This window comes from Pseudoliparis swirei, chromosome 6 (assembly GCF_029220125.1).
Source record: "Pseudoliparis swirei isolate HS2019 ecotype Mariana Trench chromosome 6, NWPU_hadal_v1, whole genome shotgun sequence".
In the NCBI taxonomy this organism is placed as follows: Eukaryota; Metazoa; Chordata; class Actinopteri; order Perciformes; family Liparidae; genus Pseudoliparis; species Pseudoliparis swirei.
Window position 1 is genome coordinate 28,668,332 of NC_079393.1, and position 20,357 is coordinate 28,688,688.

The 20,357-nt window shown below is 48.6% G+C and overlaps 1 protein-coding gene across 3 annotated transcripts in view; it reads left to right on the forward strand.

Moving 5' to 3' along the window:
* Window positions 1–3,581: 3,581 nt before the first annotated feature.
* LOC130194742 (Fanconi anemia group A protein homolog) overlaps window positions 3,582–20,357 on the forward strand; it is a 37,922-nt gene continuing 21,146 nt past the window's right edge. For 2 of the 3 annotated variants that reach the window (XM_056415866.1, XM_056415867.1), the window contains exons 1-13: window positions 3,582–3,759; window positions 5,072–5,184; window positions 5,358–5,436; window positions 7,972–8,114; window positions 10,120–10,215; window positions 10,415–10,488; window positions 11,063–11,169; window positions 11,511–11,621; window positions 11,708–11,762; window positions 12,001–12,113; window positions 12,202–12,278; window positions 15,390–15,531; window positions 15,741–15,874. In XM_056415866.1, coding sequence (XP_056271841.1) covers window positions 3,699–3,759; window positions 5,072–5,184; window positions 5,358–5,436; window positions 7,972–8,114; window positions 10,120–10,215; window positions 10,415–10,488; window positions 11,063–11,169; window positions 11,511–11,621; window positions 11,708–11,762; window positions 12,001–12,113; window positions 12,202–12,278; window positions 15,390–15,531; window positions 15,741–15,874 — 1,305 coding nt within the window. In that variant the 5' untranslated portion in view covers window positions 3,582–3,698. The remainder of the gene's footprint in view (window positions 3,760–5,071; window positions 5,185–5,357; window positions 5,437–7,971; window positions 8,115–10,119; window positions 10,216–10,414; window positions 10,489–11,062; window positions 11,170–11,510; window positions 11,622–11,707; window positions 11,763–12,000; window positions 12,114–12,201; window positions 12,279–15,389; window positions 15,532–15,740; window positions 15,875–20,357) is intronic. The other variant, XM_056415868.1, reaches the window with a different exon arrangement.

The following is a 20,357-nucleotide window of genomic DNA, read 5'->3' on the forward strand; positions in this document are numbered from 1 at the left end:
CTCTGGGGGGTGCAGTCTCTGGGGGTGGCGTCTCTGGGGGGTGCAGTCTCTGGGGGTGCAGTCTCTGGGGGTGGAGTCTCTGGGGGTGGCGTCTCTGGGGGGTGGAGTCTCTGGGGTGTGGGTGGAGTCTCTGGGGGTAAGAGAACAGTAACATGACGATGTTATGAACGTATTTGCCACTGATTGTTTCTCCTGGATCTGCGAATCCATGTACTTGAATAATTGCAAAGGAGAAGTGCAGAATCAATAAAAGCGTTGTTAAAGCAGACTGTGTGAGAGTGTGTCCAACGGGGGGGGGGGGGGGGGGAGAGAGAGAGAGAGAGAGAGAGCTTCCCTAAATGAGAACATGGGCGTGATCACATGTCGACCACATCTCGCTGTCCTAGTGTTGAGATACAGATTTTTGGGCTTGAAGAAGACAGCAGCAACACGAGACGCCCTGAGAGGAGTCACATGTCTTGTTATGGTTATCTTTATTTAAAGGGACCGTGTACAGATAGAACTGGAATGTCACCGTTTGATGCTCTGGACTGTAGCGTCAGCTCATTAGCATCTGTTGTCCCTTCAGACCGTAAGAAACAATAACAAACGAGTGATAACCGTGTAATAACCGTGTGATAACCGCGTGATAACCGCGTAATAACTGTGACCCCCACATAGACCCACACAACTGCCCCTCTTAGGCACACACACACACACACACACACTTACTGTAAATATTGTGTTGTTTTTTATTGTAAATAGTGTGTACTTGTTGCCCTTGCACATTCCTGCTGAGCATTGCCACTTTCATTTCACTGCACACCCTGTGTGTGTATGTGACAAATAAAACATCTTGAATCTTGAATAACGTGTAATAACCGCGTGATAACTGTGTGATAACCGCGTAATAACCAAGTGATAACCGTGTAATAACCGCGTAATAACCAAGTGATAACGCGTAATAACCGTGTGATAACCGCGTAATAACCGCGTGATAACCGCGTGATAACCGTGTAATAACCGCGTGATAACTGTGATAACGTGTAATAACCGCGTGATAACTGTGTGATAACCGTGTAATAACCGCGTAATAACCAAGTGATAATGCGTAATAACCGCGTGATAACCGCGTGATAACCGTGTGATAACCGTGTTCTGGTTAAGAGGACAAGTCCATCATGTTGTTGAGGCAGTGAAACCAGAACAAAGAGTCTAAAAGAGGAAGAGGAACAGATGAAGGAGGAGCAGGAGGACGGTGACGTAACACAGAGGTTATAACCGCCACCTGGAGGCCAGATGTCACGAGGTCCGTGGTCCAACACATCGTTGTTCATCCATCTCCAGAACCGAGAACCGAGAGGCTCTTCACCTCCGCCGCTCTGAGGGAGGTTCTGTGTTCAGACCTGCTGGGACAGAGCGCTCAGGAATGTAGCGCAGCCGGGAGGGTTCTACTCCTGTAGAGGGGGGGGGAGAGAGAGAGGAGGGAGGAGGAGGGTCACCACGCCGTAGTTCAGGTGTGTGTGTGTGTCAGGTGTGTGTGTGTGCCAAGTGTGTGTGTGTCAGGTGTGTGTGTGTGTCAGGTGTGTGTGTCAGGTGTGTGTGTGTCAGGTGTGTGTGTGTGTGTCAGGTGTGTGTGTGTGTGTGTCAGGTGTGTGTGTGTGTGTGTGTGTGTCAGGTGTGTGTGTGTGTCAGGTGTGTGTGTGTGTGTGTCAGGTGTGTGTGTGTGTCAGGTGTGTGTGTCAGGTGTGTGTGTCAGGTGTGTGTGTCAGGTGTGTGTGTGTGTGTCAGGTGTGTGTGTGTGTCAGGTGTGTGTGTGTCAGGTGTGTGTGTGTGTCAGGTGTGTGTGTGTGTCAGGTGTGTGTGTGTGTCAGGTGTGTGTGTGTGTGTCAGGTGTGTGTGTGTGTCAGGTGTGTGTGTGTGTGTGTGTGTGTGTGTGTGTGTCAGGTGTGTGTGTGTGTGCTGAGGTGTCACTGTGTTGCTCCTCACGGGGCTGACAGGAGATGATGACGTATTGATTTGTCTTACAGCTCCGCACATTGGTGGCACAATGGGAGGAGGAGGAGGAGAGGAGGAGGAGGGAGGAGGCTCTTAATAATTAATGAGGACACGTTGCATTAAGTTTTCATGAGTTCCTTTTAGCGGCTCCCACGAGACAACCACCAGAAACACACCAAGGATCTCCAGCCAACACCCGAGGGAGGGGTGGGGGGGCATATACATATATATATATATATGAATATATATATATGGGGGGGGGCATATATATATATTCATATATATATATATTTATATATAAAATGTGCAACTGTAAAACTCTTCTGATCTATTGAGAATAAGTACTGAACCTTTGGTTTCTCACACACGTCGTTCCCGTGGTGATCGATCTGCTTCCCGATCACATGACAGGATGTGACCTTTCATGATGCACCGACATGGGGAAACAACAGCAGAACACTTCAAATTCCCCTCCGGCTGTATTCACTCAGCCTCTCCACACAGATCAGCTGAGCACACACAGGCTGCTCACAGCAACGCCCGAGGCCCTGCAGAACAAAGCCAGGGCAGAGGGAGCAGGTGGTCAGGTGACCCCATGCTGTGGAGGGAGGCTCTGATTCTCCTCAACGGGTCCCAGGGCGAGGACAGGAGGCAGGCTGCAGACAAGAGTTCAGCTGGAGGTTGAGCACCAGAGTGCTTTGGAATTGTTGCTTTGCTAAAAAAAGAAGAAGTAATTCATTAAACACAGGAAACTGTTTGGCAACTGTTGAGCAAAGATAACACTATTTACTCCAAGAGAGGGTGTGAAGACAATTTTTTGAAAAGTTTACTTAAATTCAGTCTATAATCTCTTCCACTAATGCATAGTTTTTATTTTAATTGTAAAAGTTATCTACAGTAAGAAACATGAACTTTTAGAAAACAAACAAACGCGTTTCTCAATCAGCGTACTTGTGCGTACTTTCCTCTCCTTGTGTCCTCGTGACTCGTGAAACGTCATCAGTCGCAGCCCGAGGACATGTTCACATTCAAAGTCCGCTTCTCGCAAAGCACGGTCAAAATGCCCGGATGTGACTTGATCCTCCCACTTTACCCAGAATGCGTCAGAGGAGACTTGTGCGTACTCTAGCCAGCATATATCCCAGAATGCATTTCACCAGCAACCGGAAACAGTAGTGGAGGAGAAAATAAACTACTGACAGTTGACTTTTTATAAATACTACTGTTGTTGAGTCACGGAATGTCATTTTAGGATGTTTTGTTTCTTTGACTGTAAAAAATAATTTACAGTGAATAATTAGAGTAAACTCAGGAGCAAGAACAGCTGATGTGGTGACGTCATCAAGTCAGCTGCTGTTCCAATCGCAGAAAGACCGTCCTCCTGTTGTCCCGTCCTCCCAAGACCAGACTCACAAGTCCAGACTCCAAAAGAACACAAGTCTGTACTCGTGAGCTTTGAATTGAGAAACGCCGGAATACTTTCTGTTTGTCCCGCACATAGAATGGTCTTAACTGATTGGCTCTCCCGCGGACCAATGGGAGGGAAGAGCGCGAGGGACAACCCGGAGGAGAAAGTGAACCAGAACAGGCGCTGACCGCGCAATGAAGGCGCTAGTTTAGCAATGAAGGCGCTGCTTTAGCGCAGTTTAACGTCTTGCTTTCGGCTAACTGTCCGAAACTTCCCCTCGGAGCGCTGATACACATTCAGCCGTAACGTAAACATGTCGCTGAGCGCGTCGTGTGGAGTGGCCCCTCAGAAGAGGACTCTGTCGAGCCTCCTCGGTGAGTCCACAGCAGCGAGCGAACGCCATGATTGTTAGAACGTTCCGTGTCTTGAAGACAGACTCCGAATGTCTCTGAACAACCGACACATGGAGTCAGACGAACGGCATCTCGTCCCCTCCCCGTTCATGTCTGTATCGTATCGATAAATACGGTCTGACGTGTGTCACCCTCACTTAAGCTAGCGGTTGATTACCGTCGTCGGTGTTACGGGTTAAGAGGCGACCGTGTTAACCGGAGACTGAACCGACGCGTCCGGAGGTGTAGTGACAGACGGCCGTTGCAAATACGAAGATAACACGTCGCTGCCGCATTGTTTGATTGTATAGTAGATTTAATCATGTATATGAGAGCGGGGGACACTTCATTACAACATTAAACCAAGCGGCACTCACGAGCACAGCGCGACAGGAAGTCACCAGTTAACACGGTCGCCTGTTGAACCGTAACACCGGCCGTTGGCTTTGGAGACGGTGATGAGAGTGGGGAACCGATTCCTTTGTACTTACTATGTTTTCAACAAGATGGGGGGGCACATTAGAGCACATTAGAGCATTAATACAAATAAAAGATAACAATTAAATAACAAAACTTAATGCTAAATACTAAAATACAAAAAATACAGAGGAAACAAAATATATATACAAGGCAGCATGTGAGGAAATTTACATATTTTTTAGAGGGCAATCTTTGGCCCCACTGACTGAACTCCAGGGCACTTACAAATATATTGGGGACACTTTTAAACTTGTAAAAATAACATTTGACCTTAGTTCAAAAATAAAAAATATATTTATTTAGGCTTAAAATAATAAGACTATTAGGCAGTAGTCTACAGATTCAAAGTGTTTTCTTAAATATTTTTGAACAAAAAACAAACAGAAAACATAAATCAAACAATCATATAAAATATTATTCTTATTTATTTGTGGTTATTTATCGTTACATTTTTTAAACAACTATTAACAATTCTAACTTATTTCTATGTTTTTCTATAATTCAATATAGTTTTTTTTACGTTGTACATGTAACACAGATAGGACAGACGAACAAAAACAAAAGGCGATTGAACTATCTCAATGAAGGGGCATGTGTTGCCTCCTCGTGATATCAGGGGCAACATTATATTGCTTAGGGGCAGTTTTGCCCTTTGCCCTCATGTGTTTCTGACGCTGGTGTGGTGACCACAGCAGGTTAATCAAGTCAGCTGAGATTTTTGCAAAAGGCGTCCATATAAACGTGTGCCCTCCTCCTCCTCCTCCTCCTCCTCCTCCTCCTCCTCCTCCTCCTCCTCCTCCTCCTCCTCCCCCAGCTGGCCGCGTGGTGAAGAGGCCGAGGCCGGACGCGGCTCCGCGGCTGCAGGAGGCGGCGCTGCAGCTGCTGGAGCAGCAGCAGGACCTGCGCGGTCTGCTGCGGGAGGTCTGGGTGAGTCAGGGTGTGCCACTCACTGACTTAAATATCCTGCATTGCATTGTGGGTCGGAGGAACGTTGCTCTGATAGCAGCAGCCTGAGGAGAGCTGCTCCTTCAACTGCTTAGGACCGCACATTTTATTCATTCAAGTTCTAGAAAAAAAGTGTCTTTCTTAATTTTCTGCAGAATCGAGATCCGGCAAACATCGTCACTCAGAAACCGTCTGACGGGGCCACGTCCACCACCGGCGCAGGGCCCCTGCTGGGTGAGTGATGAGGCACACAGTGGCCCCTCACCCCCCAGTGACCCCTCACCCCCCAGTGTCCCCTCACCTCCCAGTGTCCCCTCACCCCCCAGTGTCCCCTCACCTCCCAGTGTCCCCTCACCTCCCAGTGTCCCTCACCCCAGTGTCCCTCACCTCCCAGTGTCCCTCACCCACAGTGCCCCTCACCCCCAGTGACCCTCACCCCAGTGTCCCTCACCTCCCAGTGTCCCCTCGCCCCTCAGTGTCCCCTCACCTCACAGTGGCCCCTCACCCCTCAGTGTCCCCTCACCTCCCAGTGTCCCCTCACCCCTCAGTGTCCCCTCACCTCACAGTGGCCCCTCACCCCTCAGTGTCCCCTCACCTCCCAGTGTCCCCTCACCTCACAGTGGCCCCTCACCCCCCAGTGACCCCTCACCCCCCAGTGTCCCCTCACCTCCCAGTGTCCCCTCACCCCTCAGTGTCCCCTCACCTCACAGTGGCCCCTCACCCCTCAGTGTCCCCTCACCTCACAGTGGCCCCTCACCCCTCAGTGTCCCCTCACCCCTCAGTGTCCCCTCACCTCCCAGTGTCCCCTCACCCCTCAGTGTCCCCTCACCCCTCAGTGTCCCTCACCCTCAGTGTCCCCTCACCTCACAGTGTCCCCTCACCCCCCAGTGTCCCCTCACCCCTCAGTGTCCCTCACCTCACAGTGTCCCTCACCCTCAGTGTCCCTCACCTCCAGTGTCCCTCACCTCAGTGTCCCTCACAGTGTCCCCTCACCCCTCAGTGTCCCCTCACCTCCCAGTGTCCCCTCACCCCTCAGTGTCCCCTCACCCCTCAGTGTCCCCTCACCCCTCAGTGTCCCCTCACCCCCCAGTGTCCCCTCACCTCACAGTGTCCCCTCACCCCTCAGTGTCCCCTCACCTCACAGTGTCCCCTCACCCCTCAGTGTCCCCTCACCTCACAGTGTCCCTCACCCCAGTGTCCCTCACCTCCCAGTGTCCCTCACCCCTCAGTGTCCCTCACCCTCAGTGTCCCTCACCCCCAGTGTCCCCTCACCCCTCAGTGTCCCTCACCCTCAGTGTCCCTCACCTCCCAGTGTCCCCTCACCCTCAGTGTCCCTCACCCTCAGTGTCCCCTCACCTCACAGTGTCCCCTCACCTCACAGTGTCCGCTCACCCCTCAGTGTCCCTCACCCTCCAGTGTCCCTCACCCTCAGTGTCCCTCACCCTCAGTGTCCCCTCACCCCCAGTGTCCCCTCACCCCCAGTGTCCCCTCACCCCAGTGTCCCCTCACCCCCAGTGTCCCTCACCTCACAGTGTCCCCTCACCTCTCAGTGTCCCCTCACCTCACAGTGTCCCTCACCCCCAGTGTCCCCTCACCTCACAGTGTCCCCTCACCCCCCAGTGTCCACTCACCTCACAGTGTCCCCTCACCCCCAGTGTCCCTCACCCCAGTGTCCCTCACCCCAGTGTCCCTCACCTCACAGTGTCCCTCACCCCCAGTGTCCCTCACCTCACAGTGTCCCCTCACCCCAGTGTCCCTCACCTCTCAGTGTCCCTCACCTCACAGTGTCCCCTCACCTCTCAGTGTCCCCTCACCCCTCAGTGTCCCCTCACCTCTCAGTGTCCCCTCACCCCTCAGTGTCCCCTCACCTCTCAGTGTCCCCTCACCCCTCAGTGTCCCTCCACCTCTCAGTGTCCCCTCACCTCACAGTGTCCCCTCACCTCTCAGTGTCCCCTCACCTCACAGTGTCCCCTCACCCTCAGTGTCCCTCACCTCTCAGTGTCCCCTCACCCCAGTGTCCCTCACCTCTCAGTGTCCCTCACCCCTCAGTGTCCCCTCACCCTCAGTGTCCCCTCACCCTCAGTGTCCCCTCACCCCCCAGTGTCCCCTCACCCTCAGTGTCCCTCACCTCTCAGTGTCCCTCACCCTCAGTGTCCCCTCACCTCACAGTGTCCCTCACCCCTCAGTGTCCCTCACCCTCAGTGTCCCTCACCTCTCAGTGTCCCCTCACCCTCAGTGTCCCTCACCTCTCAGTGTCCCCTCACCCCTCAGTGTCCCCTCACCTCTCAGTGTCCCCTCACCTCACAGTGTCCCCTCACCTCTCAGTGTCCCCTCACCCCTCAGTGTCCCCTCACCTCTCAGTGTCCCCTCACCTCTCAGTGTCCCCTCACCCCTCAGTGTCCCCTCACCTCTCCGTGTCCCTCACCCTCAGTGTGCCCTCACCTCTCAGTGTCCCCTCACCTCTCAGTGTCCCCTCACCCCTCAGTGTCCCCTCACCTCTCAGTGTCCCCTCACCCCTCAGTGTCCCCTCACCTCTCAGTGTCCCCTCACCTCTCAGTGTCCCCTCACCTCTCAGTGTCCCCTCACCTCTCAGTGTCCCCTCACCTCTCAGTGTCCCCTCACCTCTCAGTGTCCCCTCACCCCCCAGTGTCCCCTCACCTCACAGTGTCCCCTCACCCCCCAGTGTCCCCTCACCTCACAGTGTCCCCTCACCCCCCAGTGTCCCCTCACCTCACAGTGTGAACTACAGGCCGTGTTTTCTGTGGACAGCGGGCGAGCTGCGGCGGCGGGCCTCACAGCTGGGGGTCCCGGCGGCGGCGCTGGCGGTGAAGATGACGCTGGAGAGGCTGACGGAGATCGTGGGAAGCGAGGACGAAGATCAGCACGGAGGCGTCCTCGCCTCCTCTCAGCGAGTGAGTCGAGGATCTAGAACGGTCTGGCAGCCATGTTCACAGTGTTGGCAGAGTGGAAACCACTTTCTGGAGTTGGTGCTGTTAATGCGGGGCTACTGGTGGTCCCTAGAGTCTAAAGTAGGAGGAGCCAGAGCCTTCAGGTATCAAGCTCCTCCTCTTTTATGAACCAGCTCCACCTTCAGTCCTGGAGGCAGACTCCGCCCCCTCATGGAGACTGAAGACTTTCCTCTTGATGGTCTGATAGTGAGACCTGAACCAGGTTCACCTGGTCCAGACCTAGAGATGCTGCTAGAGGCTGAGAGGCTGAGGGGGACGTGAGGATACACTGAGCTCCTCTCTCCTCTCCTCTCTCCTTATGGACGCTTAGGATACACTGAGCTCCTCTCTCCTCTCCTCTCTCCTTATGGACGCTTAGGATACACTGAGCTCCTCTCTCCTCTCCTCTCACCTTATGGATGCTTAGGATACACTGAGCTCCTCTCTCCTCTCCTCTCTCCTTATGGACGCTGAGGATACACTGAGCTCCTCTCTCCTCTCCTCTCTCCTTATGGACGCTTAGGATACACTGAGCTCCTCTCTCCTCTCCTCTCTCCTTATGGACGCTTAGGATACACTGAGCTCCTCTCTCCTCTCCTCTCTCCTTATGGACGCTTAGGATACACTGAGCACCTCTCTCCTCTCTCCTTATGGACGCTTAGGATACACTGAGCTCCTCTCTCCTCTCCTCTCACCTTATGGACGCTTAGGATACACTGAGCTCCTCTCTCCTCCTCTCTCCTTATGGACGCTTAGGATACACTGAGCTCCTCTCTCCTCTCTCCTTATGGACGCTTAGGATACACTGAGCTTCTCTCTCCTCTCCTCTCTCCTTATGGACGCTTAGGATACACTGAGCTCCTCTCTCCTCCTCTCTCCTTATGGACACTTAGGATACACTGAGCACCTCTCCTCTCCTCTCTCCTTATGGACGCTTAGGATACACTGAGCTCCTCTCTCCTTATGGACGCTTAGGATACACTGAGCTCCTCTCTCCTTATGGACGCTTAGGATACACTGAGCTCCTCTCCTCTCCTCTCTCCTTATGGACGCTTAGGATACACTGAGCTCCTCTCTCTCTCTCCTTATGGACGCTTAGGATACACTGAGCTCCTCTCTCCTCTCTCCTTATGGACGCTTAGGATACACTGAGCTCCTCTCTCCTTATGGACGCTTAGGATACACTGAGCACCTCTCCTCTCTCCTTATGGACGCTTAGGATACACTGAGCTCCTCTCTCCTCTCCTCTCTCCTTATGGACGCTTAGGATACACTGAGCTCCTCTCTCCTCTCCTCTCTCCTTATGGATGCTTAGGATACACTGAGCTCCTCTCTCCTCTCTCCTTATGGACGCTTAGGATACACTGAGCTCCTCTCTCCTCTCTCTCTCCTTATGGACGCTTAGGATACACTGAGCTTCTCTCTCCTCTCCTCTCTCCTTATGGAGACTTAGGATACACTGAGCTCCTCTCTCCTCTCTCCTTATGGACGCTTAGGATACACTGAGCTCCTCTCTCCTCTCCTCTCTCCTTATGGACGCTTAGGATACACTGAGCTCCTCTCTCCTCTCCTCTCTCCTTATGGACACTTAGGATACACTGAGCTCCTCTCCTCTCTCCTCTCCTTATGGACACTTAGGATACACTGACCTCCTCTCTTCTCTCCTCTCTCCTTATGGACGCTTAGGATACACTGAGCACCTCTCTCCTCTCCTCTCTCCTTATGGACGTTTAGGATACACTGAGCTCCTCTCTCCTCTCCTCTCTCCTTATGGACGCTTAGGATACACTGAGCACCTCTCTCCTCTCCTCTCTCCTTATGGACACTTAGGATACACTGAGCTCCTCTCCTCTCTCCTTATGGACTCTTGTTCTACAGGACTGTAGTGGACTCTTGTTCTACAGGACTCTAGTGGACTCTTGTTCTACAGGGCTCTAGTGGACCATGTGTCCCCTCTCTGTCCTCACAGGTCCAGCTGGGCCTCCTGCTGGAGTCCAGCAGAGAGCTGATGTCACAGGGAGCGCTGAGCCCTCTACTGCTGTGGCAGGAGTACAGGAGGGACCAGGTGTGTGTGTTTGTTTGTGTGTCTGTGTGTGTGTGTGTCTGTGTGTATGTGTGTGTGTAAACATGTCACCTGATTAATTCTGAAGCGGTTTTGCACTGTTTGTAATTCCCTTAAGTTTAACAAGCCTTTGATAACTCCTGTAAAGATTTCATTGAGCTCTCGTTGTGTTCCTCAAGTGAACCGTGTCCTTGTTCTCCAGACGCTCCCCCACATGGAGCTGGTGCTCCGCCTCCACTCTCACAACATCCTCAGCCTGACGTCCATCATCGAGACGTAAGAAACACCGTCAGTTACCTTTAGGCAGAGAGGATCATACTGGAGTGTGTGTGGGGCAACAGATAAAGACATCCAGAGCAGCGACACACCAGCACGACGGGGGCGGTGCAGTGAAAGTGACTCCAAAGAAAAGATGACTTTCATAGTTCATTATTTTATTTATTGTATTTATTGTATTTATTTTATTTATTTATTTTATTTTATTTATTTTATAATAAATAATATATTTATTTATTATTTTATTTTATTACTTTTATATTTATTTATTTATTATTTTATGACTTTCATAGTTCATTATTTCCGGAAAAACTAAATAATATTTTTTGCGACCGATGAATGAAGTAAAATTGGAAATTTTTCCACGACTCACCGGTCCACGACCTCGTGAGTACTTTTCATCTTCTGGTTATTTCAGACAGGAAGTCAAAGTACCTGAAATCCAAAGTATTAACAGTTATTGGTGCAACTGAGCTCTAGCGCCCCCGTGTGGACGGTTGAGGCGTGGTGGTTACAAAGCGCGGCCGACCCCTGCGGCACCTGAAGTTGACCCCCGTTCTGTTTCTCCACTCAGTGATGAAGACGCGAGGCTGTGGCTGGTGTCTGGGATGAAGGCGCTGTGCGGCTGGACGAGCAGACGGGACGAGGAGACCGACCGAGTCCGGCAGGAAGTGATGTCGAGTAAGAACGCCACCGAACCCGAAGCACACGGGCCGCTCTGGATTAGAAATGTGGTCAGAAAAAGAACGAGTGATGGAAAGGGAAAGCCCTCGTCTAGTGTCACGGCCACTCGGTGTCGACGGCAGACGGGAGGCAGCGCATCCCCTCGGTGCGCTCTTTATTGGCCCGAGACGGCCCATCCCAGAATGCATTGCACGCGGTGCCCAGAGGGTTTCCACAGCCAGCTCAAATTCACACAGCTGAATATCCGAGTCGGCAGAAACGTGCCCTCATGGCGTCGAGCCCACACGGTGTTCACCGGGCTCTGAGGACGGTGGAGCTGAAGACCTCCTGTGTTTCAGCTGTGGTGGGGGTCTTGGTGGGAAGTGGCTTTGATCCGACGCAGGACCCAGCGGCCCCCGACCGGAGGGCCCCCCCGCTCTGCTGCTCGGTGCTGGACGACATGCTCTCCTGTGAGTCAGAGCCTCCGTCCTCCGCCTGTTCCCTACGCCAGCGTCCTCTTCACTTCCCTGCTTCCTTCTTCTCTCCGTCTCTTCAGGGCTGCTGGACGCCGTGGAGGACCGTCAGGGGCCCGCAGCGGGGGCCGAGCTGTGGTTCGTGGTTCTTCCTGTGTGTTATCAAGCTTTATGACGTGAGGCAGTTGGTTGAGTTTTGAACGCCGTTCCTCAAACCTTCTCTGATCTTAATGTGAGCATCAGGCTCCGCCCACACGGCCATGGGGGGCGGAGCTCATCACTACAGGCTCCTCATGTCGATATATAAACGTCGAGTGGCGGTTCCTCACAGAAAGACGATGTATTGCCTCCGTCTGACGTCCCCGTCTCCTCACAGGATCCGGGTGTTGGACGCCTCGCTGTGCGGCGCCTCGGCGTCGGCGGAGAGCCTCCGGCGCTTCTTCACGCACGCCCTCACGCGGACGCTCACGCACAAGCCTCGACTCACCGGTAAGCACGCGCGGCGTTCCCCCGTCGCTCGGCTTCGTGGCGCTCCCGCGACCGCCGTCAGAACTCTGAACTCACGTCGTCTCCGCAGTGTCCGACGCCATCGCTCTGCAGAAGGAGTGGACCTTCGCCAAAGCCGAGCGCTCGCTGACCGCTCTGTTCCGGAAGGTAAAAGAGACGAAGGAGAAGAACGTTGTCCTTGAAGGTCATTGATGTGGGGAACGTTGTCCTTGAAGGTCATTGATGTGGGGAACGGTGTCCTTGAAGGTCATTGATGTGGGGAACGTTGTCCTTGAAGGTCATTGATGTGGGGAACGTTGTCCTTGAAGGTCATTGATGTGGGGAACGTTGTCCTTGAAGGTCATTGATGTGGGGAACGTACTCAGACCCCTTCACATTCTAAAGGGGAGACTTCAGTTTCTATTTTTTAATACATTTGCAAACATTTCTACATTTCTGTTTTTTCCCTGTCAACATGGAGCTGAGTGACAATGAGAAATAAAATGAGCTTTTTTGATTTTATCAAATGGCTGCAATGAAACAAAGCGTGAACATGTTAAAGGAGTCATGTGGATGAACCTGTTCATTGGTCATGAGGATGAACCTGTTCATTGGTCACCATGTGGATGAACCTGTTCATTGGTCATGAGGATGAACCTGTTCATTGGTCACCATGTGGATGAACCTGTTCATTGGTCATGAGGATGAACCTGTTCATTGGTCATGTGGCTGAACCTGTTCATTGGTCATGAGGATGAACCTGTTCATTGGTCATGTGGATGAACCTGTTCATTGGTCATGAGGATGAACCTGTTCATTGGTCATGAGGATGAACCTGTTCATTGATCATGTGGATGAACCTGTTCATTGATCATGTGGATGAACCCTGTTCATTGATCATGTGGATGAACCTGTTCATTGGTCATGAGGATGAACCTGTTCATTGGTCATGAGGATGAACCTGTTCATTGGTCATGTGGATGAACCTGTTCATTGGTCATGAGGATGAACCTGTTCATTGGTCATGAGGATGAACCTGTTCATTGGTCATGTGGATGAACCTGTTCATTGGTCATGAGGATGAACCTGTTCATTGGTCATGAGGATGAACCTGTTCATTGGTCATGAGGATGAACCTGTTCATTGGTCATGTGATGAACCTGTTCATTGGTCATGAGGATGAACCTGTTCATTGGTCATGTGGATGAACCTGTTCATTGGTCATGTGGATGAACCTGTTCATTGGTCATGAGGATGAACCTGTTCATTGGTCATGAGGATGAACCTGTTCATTGGTCATGTGGATGAACCTGTTCATTGGTCATGAGGATGAACCTGTTCATTGGTCATGTGATGAACCTGTTCATTGGTCATGAGGATGAACCTGTTCATTGGTCATGTGGATGAACCTGTTCATTGGTCATGAGGATGAACCTGTTCATTGGTCATGTGGATGAACCTGTTCATTGGTCATGAGGATGAACCTGTTCATTGGTCATGTGGATGAACCTGTTCATTGGTCATGTGGATGAACCTGTTCATTGGTCATGAGGATGAACCTGTTCATTGGTCATGAGGATGAACCTGTTCATTGGTCATGTGGATGAACCTGTTCATTGGTCATGAGGATGAACCTGTTCATTGGTCATGTGGATGAACCTGTTCATTGGTCATGTGGATGAACCTGTTCATTGGTCATGAGGATGAACCTGTTCATTGGTCATGTGGATGAACCTGTTCATTGGTCATGAGGATGAACCTGTTCATTGGTCATGAGGATGAACCTGTTCATTGGTCATGAGGATGAACCTGTTCATTGGTCATGTGGATGAACCTGTTCATTGATCATGTGGATGAACCTGTTCATTGGTCATGAGGATGAACCTGTTCATTGGTCATGTGGATGAACCTGTTCATTGGTCATGAGGATGAACCTGTTCATTGGTCATGTGGATGAACCTGTTCATTGGTCATGTGGATGAACCTGTTCATTGATCATGTGGATGAACCTGTTCATTGGTCATGAGGATGAACCTGTTCATTGGTCATGAGGATGAACCTGTTCATTGGTCATGTGATGAACCTGTTCATTGGTCATGAGGATGAACCTTCATTGGTCACCATGTGGATGAACCTGTTCATTGGTCATGTGGATGAACCTTCATTGGTCACCATGTGGATGAACCTGTTCATTGGTCATGTGGATGAACCTGTTAATTGGTCATGAGGATGAATCTGTTCATTGGTCATGAGGATGAACCTGTTCATTGGTCATGTGATGAACCTGTTCATTGGTCATGAGGATGAACCTGTTCATTGGTCATGAGGATGACCCTGTTCATTGGTCATGTGGATGAACCTGTTCATTGGTCATGAGGATGAACCTGTTCATTGGTCATGAGGATGACCCTGTTCATTGGTCATGAGGATGAACCTGTTCATTGATCATGTGGATGAACCTGTTCATTGGTCATGTGGATGAACCCTGTTCATTGATCATGTGGATGAACCTGTTCATTGGTCATGAGGATGAACCTGTTCATTGGTCATGTGGATGAACCTGTTCATTGGTCATGAGGATGAACCTGTTCATTGGTCATGTGGATGAACCTGTTCATTGATCATGTGGATGAACCTGTTCATTGGTCATGAGGATGAACCTGTTCATTGGTCATGAGGATGAACCTTCATTGGTCATGTGGATGAACCTGTTCATTGGTCACCATGTGGATGAACCTGTTCATTGGTCATGAGGATGAACCTGTTCATTGGTCATGAGGATGAACCTTCATTGGTCACCATGTGGATGAACCTGTTCATTGGTCATGTGGATGAACCTGTTCATTGGTCATGTGGATGAACCTGTTCATTGGTCATGTGGATGAACCTGTTCATTGGTCATGAGGATGAACCTGTTCATTGGTCATGTGATGAACCTGTTCATTGGTCATGAGGATGAACCTGTTCATTGGTCACCATGTGAATGAACCTGTTCATTGGTCATGTGGATGAACCTGTTCATTGGTCATGAGGATGAACCTGTTCATTGGTCATGAGGATGAACCTGTTCATTGGTCATGTGGATGAACCTGTTCATTGGTCATGAGGATGAACCTGTTCATTGGTCATGTGGATGAACCTGTTCATTGTTCACCATGTGGATGAACCTGTTCATTGGTCATGTGATGAACCTGTTCATTGGTCATGTGATGAACCTGTTCATTGGTCACCATGGTGATCCGTTGAGGTTACCTGACGATGTCTGTGTTCCGGTCCCAGCTGGCCGTGGTCTCCAGCGTGGAGCAGCTGCTCCGTCACCTGCAGCAGGTTCTGGAAACCCACGAGGTCAACTGGAAGCACGTGCTGAGCTTCCTATCCACGCTGCTGGTCTACAACCCCGGAGCCCAGCGCAGCCTGACGGGTACGAGGAGGAGGAGGAGGAGGAGCTACACCATGTTATGAACTACGAAGACGTTTGGCCACTTTTAGGAAGGAAATCAAATATAGAGGCCAGAGGCCGTTCATGCGAATGCATCCAGAGTGTTCACTCACTGAAGCATTGGTGACATTGTCCCATGGCTACCTGAGGGGTGTGAAGCTCCTCACACCTGGTCTGTTGCTCCGCTCCAGAGCTGCTGTCCAGACTGCTAAGCTCGGCGTTCCAAGGCTACGACCTGGAGAACATGATCACGGCCTTCCTGTTGGCCCGACAGGGGGCGCTGGAGGGACCCGCCATCTTCCCCTCCTACAGCACCTGGTTCAAGGTTTCATATTGAGTGTGTGTGTGTGTGCGTGTGTGTGTGTGTTTATAGGGTTGTTGTTCAAACCCATGATGCAACACTTCCCAAGGTCGTGGGATTGTCTGTTTTTATTTCTGTTCTTGTCACAGAGTTAAGCTCCTCAATATGTAGTTTTTACTTTTAGCATTCTATTATATTCATTGAATGTGTTCATGTAACTCTGTTCATCTAGTCACATGACATCTATTGTTCACCTGGTCACATGACATCTATTGTTCACCTGGTCACATGACATCTATTGTTCATCTGGTCACATGGCATCTATTGTTCATCTGGTCACATGACATCTGTTGTTCATCTGGTCACATGACATCTATTGTTCATCTGGTCAGATGACATCTATTGTTCACCTGGTCACATGACATATATTGTTCATCTGGTCACATGACGTCTATTGTTCACCTGGTCACATGACATCTATTGTTCATCTGGTCACATGGCATCTATTGTTCATCTGGTCACATGACATCTGTTGTTCATCTGGTCACATGACATCTATTGTTCATCTGGTCACATGGCATCTATTGTTCACCTGGTCACATGACATCTATTGTTCACCTGGTCACATGACATCTAGTGTTCATCTGGTCACATGACATCTATTGTTCATCTGGTCACATGACATCTATTGTTCATCTGGTCACATGACATCTATTGTTCACCTGGTCACATGACATCTATTGATCACCTGGTCACATGACATCTATTGTTCATCTGGTCACATGGCATCTATTGTTCATCTGGTCACATGACATCTGTTGTTCATCTGGTCACATGACATCTATTGTTCATCTGGTCACATGGCATCTATTGTTCATCTGGTCACATGACATCTGTTGTTCATCTGGTCACATGACATCTATTGTTCATCTGGTCAGATGACATCTATTGTTCACCTGGTCACATGACATATATTGTTCATCTGGTCACATGACGTCTATTGTTCACCTGGTCACATGACATCTATTGTTCATCTGGTCACATGGCATCTATTGTTCATCTGGTCACATGACATCTGTTGTTCATCTGGTCACATGACATCTATTGTTCATCTGGTCACATGGCATCTATTGTTCACCTGGTCACATGACATCTATTGTTCATCTGGTCACATGACATCTATTGTTCATCTGGTCACATGGCATCTATTGTTCATCTGGTCACATGACATCTGTTGTTCATCTGGTCACATGACATCTATTGTTCATCTGGTCACATGACATCTATTGTTCATCTGGTCACATGACATCTATTGTTCATCTGGTCACATGACATCTATTGTTCATCTGGTCACATGACATCTATTGTTCATCTGGTCACATGACATCTATTGTTCATCTGGTCACATGACATCTATTGTTCATCTGGTCACATGACATCTATTGTTCATCTGGTCACATGACATCTATTGTTCATCTGGTCACATGACATCTATTGTTCATCTGGTCACATGACATCTATTGTTCATCTGGTCACATGACATCTATTGTTCATCTGGTCACATGACATCTATTGTTCATCTGGTCACATGACATCTATTGTTCATCTGGTCACATGACATCTATTGTTCATCTGGTCACATGACATCTATTGTTCATCTGGTCACATGACATCTATTGTTCATCTGGTCACATGACATCTATTGTTCATCTGGTCACATGACATCTATTGTTCATCTGGTCACATGACATCTATTGTTCATCTGGTCACATGACATCTATTGTTCATCTGGTCACATGACATCTATTGTTCATCTGGTCACATGACATCTATTGTTCATCTGGTCACATCTATTGTTCATCTGGTCACATGACATCTATTGTTCATCTGGTCACATGACATCTATTGTTCATCTGGTCACATGACATCTATTGTTCATCTGGTCACATGACATCTATTGTTCATCTGGTCACATGACATCTATTGTTCATCTGGTCACATGACATCTATTGTTCATCTGGTCACATGACATCTATTGTTCATCTGGTCACATGACATCTATTGTTCACCTGGTCACATGACATCTATTGTTCATCTGGTCACATGACATCTATTGTTCATCTGGTCACATGACATCTATTGTTCACCTGGTCACATGACATCTATTGTTCATCTGGTCACATGACATCTATTGTTCACCTGGTCACATGACATCTATTGTTCATCTGGTCACATGACATCTATTGTTCATCTGGTCACATGACATCTATTGTTCATCTGGTCACATGACATCTATTGTTCATCTGGTCACATGACATCTATTGTTCATCTGGTCACATGACATCTATTGTTCATCTGGTCACATGACATCTATTGTTCATCTGGTCACATGACATCTATTGTTCATCTGGTCACATGACATCTATTGTTCATCTGGTCACATGACATCTATTGTTCATCTGGTCACATGACATCTATTGTTCATCTGGTCACATGACATCTATTGTTCATCTGGTCACATGACATCTATTGTTCATCTGGTCACATGACATCTATTGTTCATCTGGTCACATGACATCTATTGTTCATCTGGTCACATGACATCTATTGTTCATCTGGTCACATGACATCTATTGTTCATCTGGTCACATGACATCTATTGTTCATCTGGTCACATGACATCTATTGTTCATCTGGTCACATGACATCTATTGTTCATCTGGTCACATGACATCTATTGTTCATCTGGTCACATGACATCTATTGTTCATCTGGTCACATGACATCTATTGTTCATCTGGTCACATGACATCTATTGTTCATCTGGTCACATGACATCTATTGTTCATCTGGTCACATGACATCTATTGTTCATCTGGTCACATGACATCTATTGTTCATCTGGTCACATGACATCTATTGTTCATCTGGTCACATGACATCTATTGTTCATCTGGTCACATGACATCTATTGTTCATCTGGTCACATGACATCTATTGTTCATCTGGTCACATGACATCTATTGTTCATCTGGTCACATGACATCTATTGTTCATCTGGTCACATGACATCTATTGTTCATCTGGTCACATGACATCTATTGTTCATCTGGTCACATGACATCTATTGTTCATCTGGTCACATGACATCTATTGTTCATCTGGTCACATGACATCTATTGTTCATCTGGTCACATGACATCTATTGTTCATCTGGTCACATGACATCTATTGTTCATCTGGTCACATGACATCTATTGTTCATCTGGTCACATGACATCTATTGTTCATCTGGTCACATGACATCTATTGTTCATCTGGTCACATGACATCTATTGTTCATCTGGTCACATGACATCTATTGTTCATCTGGTCACATGACATCTATTGTTCATCTGGTCACATGACATCTATTGTTCATCTGGTCACATGACATCTATTGTTCATCTGGTCACATGACATCTATTGTTCATCTGGTCACATGACATCTATTGTTCATCTGGTCACATGACATCTATTGTTCATCTGGTCACATGACATCTATTGTTCACCTGGTCACATGACATCTATTGTTCATCTGGTCACATGACATCTATTGTTCACCTGGTCACATGACATCTATTGTTCATCTGGTCACATGACATCTATTGTTCATCTGGTCACATGACATCTATTGTTCACCTGGTCACATGACATCTATTGTTCACCTGGTCACATGACATCTATTGTTCATCTGGTCACATGACATCTATTGTTCATCTGGTCACATGACATCTATTGTTCACCTGGTCACATGACATCTATTGTTCATCTGGTCACATGACATCTATTGTTCATCTGGTCACATGACATCTATTGTTCATCTGGTCACATGACATCTATTGTTCACCTGGTCACATGACATCTATTGTTCACCTGGTCACATGACATCTATTGTTCATCTGGTCACATGACATCTATTGTTCATCTGGTCACATGACATCTATTGTTCATCTGGTCACATGACATCTATTGTTCATCTGGTCACATGACATCTATTGTTCATCTGGTCACATGACATCTATTGTTCATCTGGTCACATGACATCTATTGTTCATCTGGTCACATGACATCTATTGTTCATCTGGTCACATGACATCTATTGTTCATCTGGTCACATGACATCTATTGTTCATCTGGTCACATGACATCTATTGTTCATCTGGTCACATGACATCTATTGTTCATCTGGTCACATGACATCTATTGTTCATCTGGTCACATGACATCTATTGTTCATCTGGTCACATGACATCTATTGTTCATCTGGTCACATGACATCTATTGTTCATCTGGTCACATGACATCTATTGTTCATCTGGTCACATGACATCTATTGTTCATCTGGTCACATGACATCTATTGTTCATCTGGTCACATGACATCTATTGTTCATCTGGTCACATGACATCTATTGTTCATCTGGTCACATGACATCTATTGTTCATCTGGTCACATGACATCTATT